General features: G+C 35.6%; 1 protein-coding gene across 8 annotated transcripts in view; it reads right to left on the reverse strand.

Annotated features, from left to right (window-relative positions):
• a2m2c (alpha-2-macroglobulin 2, member c) overlaps window positions 1-11,559 on the reverse strand; it is a 30,537-nt gene extending 18,978 nt beyond the window's left edge. For 4 of the 8 annotated variants that reach the window (XR_012390316.1, XR_012390315.1, XR_012390317.1 and 1 more), the window contains exons 1-16: window positions 10,823-11,559; window positions 10,465-10,645; window positions 10,198-10,354; window positions 6,373-6,425; window positions 6,223-6,243; window positions 3,368-3,533; window positions 3,205-3,289; window positions 3,031-3,130; window positions 2,807-2,924; window positions 2,617-2,726; window positions 2,373-2,543; window positions 2,047-2,283; window positions 1,740-1,952; window positions 1,516-1,665; window positions 875-991; window positions 686-761 (exon numbers count right to left, since the gene is read on the reverse strand). Coding sequence is in view for 4 of the 8 variants with exons in the window: in XM_068213435.2 (XP_068069536.1) it covers window positions 686-761; window positions 875-991; window positions 1,516-1,665; window positions 1,740-1,952; window positions 2,047-2,283; window positions 2,373-2,543; window positions 2,617-2,726; window positions 2,807-2,924; window positions 3,031-3,130; window positions 3,205-3,289; window positions 3,368-3,533; window positions 6,223-6,243; window positions 6,373-6,425; window positions 10,198-10,354; window positions 10,465-10,645; window positions 10,823-10,908 (2,041 nt within the window). In the remaining 4 variants the exon portion in view is untranslated. The remainder of the gene's footprint in view (window positions 1-685; window positions 762-874; window positions 992-1,515; window positions 1,666-1,739; window positions 1,953-2,046; window positions 2,284-2,372; window positions 2,544-2,616; window positions 2,727-2,806; window positions 2,925-3,030; window positions 3,131-3,204; window positions 3,290-3,367; window positions 3,534-6,222; window positions 6,244-6,372; window positions 6,426-10,197; window positions 10,355-10,464; window positions 10,646-10,822) is intronic. The other 4 variants (XM_073922626.1, XM_073922627.1, NM_001423273.1 and 1 more) reach the window with 4 other exon arrangements.
• Between the last annotated feature and the right edge of the window lie 267 nt (window positions 11,560-11,826).

Genomic DNA, 11,826 nt, shown 5'->3' on the forward strand with positions numbered 1-11,826 from the left:
CACCAGGCAGTGCATGAGGAAAGCCAAGAGAATTATCAGTCACCCAAGCCATAGTCTTTTCTCTCTGCTACCCTTAGGCAAACGGTTCCGCAGGATCACGCACTAGCCGGCTGATGGAAAGCTTCTTACCTCAGACTATCAGGCTGATGAACACTTAACACACCCCACACAGACTCTTCCATACCCCTCTCTGCACACCATCAATATGTAGCATGCACTGCACTTTAACCAATCCATACTTGAAACACTACTGCCTACAATAACTATGTGGACACCTATCCATTGCACATATCGCACAATCTTACATTGTCCTGTTTTTTTTCTTTTTCTTTTTTTTTAAGGGAGTACGCTGTTGTATTTTGCACTGTCTGTATTTTGCACTGTCGTTGTATTTGCACCATCTGTATTTTGTACTGTCTGGAGCCAGCATCTAAGCTTTTCACTCATAATAGCACACATGCTGCAGATGATGTGACAAAAAAAGTGATTTGATTTGATTTTTGATTTATACACTATACCTATACATATGTCTGTCCAAACCACCACAGGTGCCCTTTAAATGTACAATGGCAGAGTAATTCATTTAATACCATACCTGGTTTCCATCAATTTATAGATCTTATAAAATCCTACATAATGAATTTACTAAATATTTATTAATCAACAGGTAGAATAGCAAACATACTGAACTTCTTGTACATTTCACAAGTCGAAGTTCCAGATCTCACAGCCAAATTTGTTGCCATCTTCAATCCTATTCTCTGTCAGTCAACAATAACGATTCAAATGAAATGGTGATTAATCACATTTGCTACATTTTGTGTAACATGTCATCTTTATTATATGTGCAATGATGATAAACTTGAATTCTCACCTTTGAAGATTTAAAGATGTTTTCTATTGGGACCGCCATCATATAAAAACACTCCTTCTCATCAGGAAGACTGGAAGGATACCCTGATCCATACTTTACTGGCAGCAGGTTGAAGATCTGTGATGGGATTAAAATAACAATTAGTCTGATGATCTGCTTTTCATGTCCGCGTGCCCTCACTAACTTAATTTCCTTCAGATTAGTCCCTGATTTATCAGGTGTCGCAGAATGAATCGGCAAGTACTCTGGCATATGTTTTATGCGACAGATGATCTTCCAGCCGCAACTTACCACTGTGAGTACACTAACTTGTGAACCAATACAGCCAGTTTTAGTTTATCCAATTCACTTACAGTGTCTTTAGGCTGTGGGGGGAACTGGAGTACTTAAATGAAACCTACAAGAACACAAAGAGAGCAGGCAAAGCTGGGACTCAGATTGGCTAGAATTCTTGCTGTGAGATGACAGTGCTAACCTCTGAGCCACCGTGCCACCCCGTCTGTGTGTCATTAAATCAATAAAAAGTTTAACAGTTTAACACTTGTCACCTTAGACAATAATGGATCAAAGAATACTTGAGATAATATGTTCTCCATTTGAAGCATGCAGTTAAACAGTATTAAATCTTAAAGCATCTACACCTTGTCAGCATCCAGACGTTTTCCTGACTCCAGCATCAGGACGCTCTGATCTACAGCACTGAGGCCACACAGTGAACCAGGCTGAGCTGAGAGCTGGAGAGTGTTTTTCTCACCAGGAACTGCTTTAGCAGGAGAAAACTGCAGGGAAACCTGTGATGACAACAGCAGGATTTGACATTTTGTTTCTCGTGTGAAACTAGCTCAAAAGTGCAAATGTGTTTTACCTTATTTTTTAAACACTTTTCAACATGAAAGTTTTCACTATGAATAGCAATATTTTCACTTGGCAGGACACAGTATGCCAGAATCTGCACTAAAGGAGCCACATCTGCACCAACAGACAGTTTGAAGGACATTGTGCCACTTGCTACTGCATTAGAAGACTTCACTTCAACCTTCTCATATCCATGATGAATGATCACTCCTCTGGACAAGACCTGAAACAGACAGACAACACTGCTATAAACTGACCAGTGCAGTCAATTAATGTTAACTTAAGTCATCACTGTAAGAATGAGCACATGTACTCACCATATAGACAATGTCAGCATTGAAAATTTTAACGGTCTCTTTAACAAAATAATACTTGACAGTGGCTGTAATCTCAGTGCCACACTTTAATGGCTGCTCAATATTTTCTATAATGAGTTCACTAAATGTTGGGGTGTATGAAGCAGCAGGTTTGGGAAAAAACTGCACAGTTTTTTCATCCGTATTGAAGTAGGGAGATTTTTGAAAATAAGAACGATAGCCTGGATACGCACTTGCCTGGAAATACAAGAACAAGAAATGGCTTTACAGTATCTACTGAACCATTAAAAAAAATTTAAAAACGTGAATGTAAAGTTAAAAAATACCATCAGATTAATATCACTTTTTACAAAACGCAATGTATTAAGAGAGAAGTTTGCCAGTCCATTGCTGTCTGTAGTAAGATTCAGGAGCACTTTAGGTGGCCAGCTGTAATTTTCTAATATATAAATGTGTTTGCCTGGAACTGCTGTTCCCCTGAATCTTGCCAGTTTGACCTAATAATAATAATAAAAAAGAATGAAATTGAAATTGTAATTGTCTTGTTAATCTGACAAAATATTGACTTACTTTTCCCTCTATGACTGATCCATATTCATATGTTTTGGGCAGGTCAGTAAATGTGACTTTGCCAATTTCATAAGTGAGAGATATTGTGTTAGATTGTGTCATGGTGATCTCTGTGGAATACATTTAGATGAGTGTGAAACTTGCGTTTCAGGTTGTAAAACTCCTTTCAGTCCAAAAAACAAAAGCTCACCTGTTTCTTCTTCTGTTATTGTAGCTTCAATATGAAGATCATTTAGCAGTTGATGATGTGTTGGGTAAAAAAAGACAGACAAAGCTAAGGTATGGTTGGCACAGCCTGTTTTACTTATCTAGTAGAAATGGAAAAGCAAGGAACATAAACTATTGTAGAAGTATTGTAAAAATACAACTTTTAAATAAAAAGCAGGTTTGGTACAAACAGTGAAACCGACAAACCTCTGTGCTTTCTTTTACACACAGTGGACTGTGAGTGTCAAGAGTTTTACGGCACACTTTCACAGATGATTTACCAAGTACAGGCTTCCCGTAAGTGTATCTATTGAAAATGTTCAAGAAAATTGGACATGGTTAAAATCAACAAAATTTTTCTGCTTTTAAAATGCTACTTACTTTCCGCAAACCTCAATGACCATGAACTCATCATCTATGCTCACAGGATTTGGTGAAATCACAAAAACTCCAAACTTAGGCAAAACTGCAAATCAGATGACAGAAATTTGGAGTTTTCCATTTGCATAAAAATAAACCAACATTTTATTGCAAATTGCCTTACCATATTTTTTCACATCAAAATCATGTGAGATCATCCTTTCCCCAATGAAAGCCTTCACTTTGTACGTGCCTTCACGGGCCTCTGGGTTTAAATCATAAGAACGCTGCAAAATCCACCTTGTTGAGGAAACATTTGTCCATTGACCAATCCTGTTATCTTGACTGTCCTGTTTAATGAGCGCAGTTGTTTAATTATTGTGAAAAGAGTGAATGACATGAAGTTCCACATCAAATGAACAGGTCTCTGCAGAGCCTGGTCTCTAGCACTTTCCTTGATTTGTTTTATATATATATATATATATATATATAACAACACAATGACCTATTTCTACTTTCCTAATACTAGCTTCTGAAGCTTATTGGTTAGAAAATGCCAATTACCATCCTGGAAAATATATTGGACCAATTCACACTCTCAGGTATATAGTATAAGTTGGCATGAAGACCTGTACAATACTTGACACCATTACAACAAATGTCTCTTCTTTTGTCTCTAAACTACCTGACAGTATGTCCCTAACATAAAAGTTCCCAAATTTTTCAGCCCTCTACCCCTAAAATAACAATGCCACTTACTGGCGACTCCCACATTTATCGGAGGTGGTTATAAATTTACAAACATTGCGCACACTACAATAGGCATATATAAACACAAGCATATTACACAGAAAAGCGCAACAACCATATCATTTTTTTACAGTCACTTATTAATTTGTTTAATTTGTCACACTTTATTTTGATGGTCTGTTTGTCTGTTTGTGATGGTCTGTTTGTGAATTTAAGTTACATTGCATCTACATGCCAACTAATTCTCATTAGATTATAAGTAGACTGTTAGGTTGGGGTTGGGGTTAGGGGTAGTGTAAGTTGACATGTACTTGCAAAGTTTTCTATAGTCAGTTAAATGTCTGTTGAAGGAGCAGGGTCCCACTTTATATTGTCGCTTATACAGTACCTGTGAACTAACACGGTAACTAGATGTGTAAGTACTATGTAACTACAGTGTATGTACAGTAGACACTGCTAAATAGTATTTACTTGTGTAATACTGGTGTACACACATGTAACAACCTAATGAATAGTATGTGTAAGTTTAAATGTGTAACAGGACATTGTTAACAACACTAAGAAAGTACACACCTGTAACAAGAATTATGTAAGTGCATTGCGTGACAACAATATGTACTTGCTGGTGTTTTTCCATACCTGTTTGCATACCATGTACTGCACTTGTGAACATTGTATAGCAGAACAAATGCTGCATTAGAAGGTTTCACCTTGTAATACCAGTGCAATTACAGAGTTAATTCTCAGAAACTGTCCACTCAAAGTGTAAAATGGTCACAAATTAAAGACTACAAAAATATTGAGAGAACATTAGAAATTCATTCAGTGGCACTACTGGCTGGGAAGGCGAAATAGTGAAGGTGCCTTCCACTGCCGATCCATGACATTAGAAAAAGCATACCAGATTCATTGAAAATATATATGCCATTTTTTTCCTTTTATTTGCTGTTTCTATTGTGACGTTTCTTCAGATTCAAAAGTTTTATGATAATGTAAACAATTAACTTGTTTTAATAAATTCATAGCTTACTCAAAGTGCTTGTGTAAAACACTGTTGCAGAGTAAAAATCAAATATGAATGTGACAGTTTTGCTTTTATAGATCCTGGGTTCTCTTTATTGTTCTTTTTCATTTTTCTTTTGTGATTGCTGGCACTCTGCTGAACAATCTGACTTCACAGTGTAAATTACAGTATTCTGTTACTTTGCTAAAACATTGGAACTGCAATGCAATACAGTTACTGTACACATACACATCATATTAAATAATCTATTCCTGTGGATTCACCATGCGTTTTCCCAGTTATATGAGGACATGAGCGGACAGTTCCTGAGAAGTTACCATGTCAGTACTCTGTTAATAATGAGTTGGATTAGGATTTATATTACACAGTAGTTAGCGACCATTTTGGAAGTACACTTATTAAAAAAAATTTACACTTTATTTACACACAGTATTTAATCATTTGTTGGATAGTTCCTGAAGAGTTTCCATGTAAGTACAATGTTGTTAACCAGTTTCACAGAGGATTATGTTTTATATATCACACAGTAATTTGTGACAATTTTATACTTTATATTGAATGAACAGTTTCTGAAGAGTTATCATGTAAGTACACTGTTAATAAAGTGTTGCATAGAAGATATTTTTACAAGCTACACAGCAATTTGCGACCATTTTACATTTTATATTGAGTCGACAGTTCATGTGGAGTTACCATGTATGTCTGGTATCACAAGGTGAAACCTTCTAATGCAGCATTCGTTTTGCTATACAATGTTCACAAGTGCAGTACATGGTATGCAAACAGGTGTGGAAGTTGGAAAACATCTGCAAGTACATGTCACGCAATGAACTTACATAATTCTTGTCACAGATGTGTACTTTCCTTCTCAGTGCTTTGTTACCAATGTCCTGTTACACATTTAAACTTATACATACTATTCATTGGGTTGTTACATGTGTGTAGTTACACCAGTATTACACAAGTAAATACTATGTACCAGTGTGTACATACACTGTAGTTACATATTACTTACACATCTAGTTACAGTGTAAGTTCACAAATATGTGACAATATAAAGTGGCACCCAAATTTCTTTTCACCCCTAAATGAAAAATGAAAAAAAAAAAAAGTCTGCTGTGTGTAAAGTTTTCATCTTCAGGAAGATTTTTAAGATTAGATACATTCTTAAATATGACTTTGAAGCAGAATTAGTGATTTTGTAAAGTTATTGTGTGTTGTTAATGGGTTATATAATGAGTTAAATCTATCTTTTGTGTTCTTACCTCAAGTACAACTGCACTATACTGTAAAAGACAAAATTAGCACAAAAAAAGTGCATTATTTAAAAACGTTAACAGCCAACAATGCATTTATATATTTAAAATGAATTAAATAAAAATGAGAGAGATATACAGATATTAGATAAAACACACCTGCTGATCAAGAGGTCTAAAGCTTTTATCCATCGTAACAACCCTGAAGTTTACTGTGAAAAAAATATATAGTAAAATAAAAACAACAATACATGTTTTTTTCTGGATGGTGATAATATTAATATCACCAAAGTTTAAAACTCTGGGTTAACATTTTCAAATGTTTTATCAATACTTTGATATTGTAATAGCTTTCTAAAACCACCAGTTTGAGAATGTAATTAACCTCCTGTTATTACAGTCTATCAGGGTTTCTTAAATATTCATTTATTCAAGAGTTCACACTTAGCTGATTATTGATTATAAAGCTAGTTTGGCATACAGGAGACAGCCCTGAGCTCATATGATCCTCGAGCCCGGGGCTCCCTCCTTTTGCAAGGCAAGAGGGGAGTTTGAGCTCAGGTAGATCTCGAGAACTCCCTTGTCATGGTGTCTGAAGAGCAGATAGTAATTGCTCTTTTGAAGAGATAAGTACTTGGTAGGAGCATGTCTATGGTGTTGATTTGGATTAGTAATAAACTTAAGTTGCATGTTTTTGGATGGTGGGAGGAAACCGGGGAACCCAGAGGAAACCCACTTGACCATGGGGAGAACGTGTAAACTCTGCATGGAAACGTCCACTGGCTTGGTAAAGACTAGGACCAGAGACATTCTTGCTGTGAGGCAACAGTGCTAATCACTGGGCCACCGTGCCACCCATGCATGAAGGAGGAGGAGTAGGGGTGGAAGGGGGGATTTTTCAAAACGAAGATAGCTGTGATGTGTAACCTTGGGTTTTTATAGTAGCTTAGTAACCGTCTGATTGGTGCATTGTAAATTGGATAATGCGGGTCCAGCCACAAGCAGTCATAAGCATGTGATCCTCTCAAAATTAGTTTATAAATAAACTTCACTTGTCATACAGACAACATTGTGAACACAACTCTCCCTGTTCTTATTAATCTAAAAGCAAAACTAACTAAAAACAATGTTAATGTGTGTGCCAAACCAGAAGTGGCGCCCCCAGAAAATTCTTTAGGGGTGGCCAAGTAAGGCCACACCAAATCTTGGGGTGGCACACAAAAGAATAATGAATTGAGTATATATTGTGAATAACGAGTAATGCTTTACTTTTGTTTCTGCTGAATGAAATAATGAAGTTTTAATTAATTCCATTAATTGCTCTTAAAATTGCAATTTATTCCATGAAATAAATCAGCAAGTACATGTGCAAACTAAATAAAAATCAATATTTAGCTTAAAAACACCTTTCAGTTATTTTTCTCATTATTTTATTGTACAGCATACAGTATATGCCATGTCTAAAATTTAAGGAGATTAATGCATGAATTAATAAACGAAACAAATGAACACACTGAACAAAAGATATTACCACACACACATGTTTGTTTTTGTGAAAAGTGGGTACATTACATAGGTTTCCATTCGTTTTATGCAGCACAAACTGTATATTGTATTGCCCTCACCCCACCCTACCCCTAAACCCAACCATCACAGGAGACTGTGTACAGCTTTACTCTTTGATTAAACTCATCCTGGGCTGCGTTTCCCGATAACGATTGATCTTAGCACTTAAGAGCGTTTTCTACGAGTCATTTTGCGAACGTTCGTTATTGTTTCACGTGCGTTTCCCAAAAATGCACTTAACACAATTGCACGTAGCCCAGCTTTAAGTGCAACTTAGGAGTCGCTATCCGTTTGTTAAGTGCTGAAATGTCACGCTATAGAATGGCTCGTTATTGTTGCACATGTTATAGCAATCCATATAATTCTTCTTCTACTTGTGTGAATGTATATTCAACTCGAATAACATAAAAAAATATATATTTTTGAGCCAGTTTAAAAACATAAATTAACTGGAAATGTCGTACTGTAAAAACACTGTCTTACTCCAATCTCGCATAAAACTAATTCTAACAGTCCTTGCCGGAAATGACATCAGCATCATTTTCGATATTTATATGAAACCTTAATTAAGTAGAATTATTTATCAATTTCTTTATCAAAAATTGCTTATCTCACATCAAAATAAATAAATAAGTAAATAAATAAATAAATAAATAAGCTCTTACATTTATTTTTGAAAAGTTTAGCCTAATTATCCCCACCTGATGTGCATTTGCTAATAGGACAAAAATATAAATAAGCACATACCTAGGGGTGGAGACACTAGCAAAATGGCTGAAACCAAAAAACAAAGAAAAGTCATTTTTCAAAAAGAGGAAATTAATATTATTTTAGAGGAGGTGGAGCTACAAAAACATATAATTTTCAGCAGGTTTAAGGGCAGTCACACAAATAAAGAAAAACAAAAAATGTGGGACGATATTGCTACAAAACTTACTGCAACAAGGGGGATTAAAAGGTGGAAGCTACGCTTTCGGGCTATTCACAAGTCGGTGGTCTTCTCTTTGTGCCACAAAAGTGCTGTGCTGTAATAACAGTAACAGCTATGTTGCACAACATTGCAGTGAGGGCAAGAGTGCCCTTGGACATCAGGGAGGAAGATGAAGAGGTGGAGGAAGAGAATGAAGTTGAGATGAGAATTCATGATGATCAGCCAAGACATGTTCAATACATGGCTGGGTTTGGGGCACGCCAGCAAGTCATTGACACATTTTTTTGAGTTCCTCCTTTATTTGTGTCATCTTTAAATCACATTAAATATTTTCTGTTAAATACAACATATGTAGCCTACTACCCTCGAAATGTCCATATACAACAGTGTAATTTTTTTTTCCATTCTAACATTTATTATGTAATTTTTATTTTTTTCTTTATTCATTATTATTTGTATATTGAATTGTGTAATGTGTAGAAAATATAAATGAATAGAGATATACGTACAAATAAAATGAATAATGACTTTGAAGAGAAGTAAATTGTAGGTGCAATTTGCCGGTTGTCCAGCAGGTGCCCTCATAACTCTGTCTCCTTACGATGCACTTAAGGCTTTACGATTACTCCAGAGCACTCGTAGATCCACTAAGATTTTCAAGTGCTACTTAAGTTACGATGCTTTTGGGAAACAGACCGTAATATTAAGATCAGTCGTACGATCATTTCTACGAACTTCTTAGGCTTACGATGCTTTTGGGAAACGCAGCCCTGTGTGATTTATAAGCTTTGTGAGAAATATTTCACCTCCTTTTTGTAATACCTGTGTCATACCCATGTCATTATACAGATTTGTGTCCTGGTATGTCACAAAAACACGTACACACACACACACACACACACACACACACACACACACACACACACACACACACACACACACACACACACACACACTTACCATACGGACTTATACAGATTTACCCATGCTCCTTTTTGAGCCACAATATATTAATACATATTCTTCTTTTGATGTACCTTTTTGCAAAATACACCCACAGAATCATTAAGATTTTTGGCCCTTTTAAGTCATCCAGCAAAATAATGGAGTTGCTAAATAAACCAGATTCTGAAAAGCTGATTTCAAAATGCATCTATTTATTTATTTGATTTGCATTTGTGGTTTTCAATCAGATAAAACACAACTAATTATTTCAAAAACAAGAATTTCTTAATAAAAATTGTGCAATCTCAGTAAATCAGCTACTTCGGTGGCGCTGATCAATCCACAATAATTTGGTGGCTGCATTTTGTTTATTAATCATTTATTGAAATATTGTGAGTTTACGCAAGTACATTTAAATTATAATATCAAAAACTAAATCATATTGAGGTGGCCACAAGGGACTAAAACATAATAAACATGCGCAGGTTATTTTCATAATTTTCCACAATAATCTTTTACATGCCATAATATTTGCAACTTACCAGTCTGTCCAGCAATATAGAAGGGTTTATCCATCTGAATAAAAGTCAGAGGATGGTAAGATTTGAACATGACTTTTCTCTCTTCAGTCATGTTGAAGGACTCTCCTTGAAGTTCAACCTTGATTTTCTGCACTGATTCTGCTTCTGCTAGAGGAGCCTGGTGAGAAATAAAGTCCTGTATTTACAACCTCTGCAAGAATAACGATTGTGTTAAATAGATGCATTATGACAACACATAGTTGAATATATTCAAAACAATAAGCAGACCTGAAAGTTAAAACAGCGGTGAAACTCTTGCTCAGCTTTCTCCTGCAGCAATAATGTGCTCTGGTTACTATGAACCAGATAAATGTTCATGAAGAGGGTTTTGTTGGGCTTCAGAAGACTTGCACACAGTTTGGCATCAGATCCTGACTCAATCACAGCAGGAAAGGTCACCATGAAGATTCTATCAAAAAGACAATCAAACGTTCAATTTCAGACAAGTTTTTACATTTTAGCATATGATGAAATGTATTTCACTGTAAACTATCAAAATAATTTGTAGCTGTCTCAGTCATTTCTATATCAGAAAAGAGCAATAGTCAAAACAGAACTTAATCATGTTGCACAGAAAGGTACTTACGGTCTTGTTTTATTTCCATTGACACAGAGGAAGAGGATAAAGATCAGGAAGAACCCTTTTAAACAACAGCTAACAATCAGAGCCATGATCTCGGTGATGAAATGAGCAAAACTATCTCTGATAAAGGGACACTAATGCTAGGTCCTTCATAACATTTCAATATTGATCATCTGATTAATGATTCATTACTAATCAGTGGCTTTTACCAAACTAAAAGGTCCTAAGTACAGTTAAAGCTTTATTTATGCTGACATTGCACTACAATGATTATATATATGATTTATTGTTATGTTTATATTTGTTATTCAATACTTATTTGTAAAATATATACATATCACCTAAGCAAAGTACACAAAGAAAAAAAGAAAGACAGCTGACCACTTTCCAATATCAACAGAAGATACTGAAATCAAGGGTCAAAAACCCCCAAAGAATTAAAGAGTTACCATAAATGTTTGTTTAAACTTGTAAAGTTTAGGTAAGTTTGTTAATAATTAAGATTCTACTACATGGTGAAGAGATTACATGTTTGTTTGGTCTGTGAGTATTTATAGGTTGAATTTAGTCATGCACATGTGACCTTCTGTTTAATTGTGTTAATGTTCTGAATGCCACCTCAAATACCAATGTGTTAGGATAGAAAAAAACACTACGCTAACGTGTTTGTAAATTTTTGTAAATAAATTTGTTAAAGTGATTATTTTGAGCTACGCCATCTTCGTTGAATGTTGTTGTGTGGTGGTCAAGACTAATTATTGATCAATTTGAGTGGACCATGGACCATGCAGGACTCAAATCATACAGGGAACATTCGGGACGTTTGCAGGTATCCTACAGGGAACATGCAAGACACCTTCAGAAATCCAACAAGGAGAATGCACGACTCCTGTAGGACTCCTACAGGAAAAACATTAGATTCCTATATGAACCATGTAGAAATCTTGTCTAATGAAACATGCAAGACTGCTGCCGGACTCCTGTAGGACTCCTACAGGTAACTAATA

Source organism: Danio rerio, chromosome 15, assembly GCF_049306965.1.
Source record: "Danio rerio strain Tuebingen ecotype United States chromosome 15, GRCz12tu, whole genome shotgun sequence".
Taxonomy (NCBI): Eukaryota; Metazoa; Chordata; class Actinopteri; order Cypriniformes; family Danionidae; genus Danio; species Danio rerio.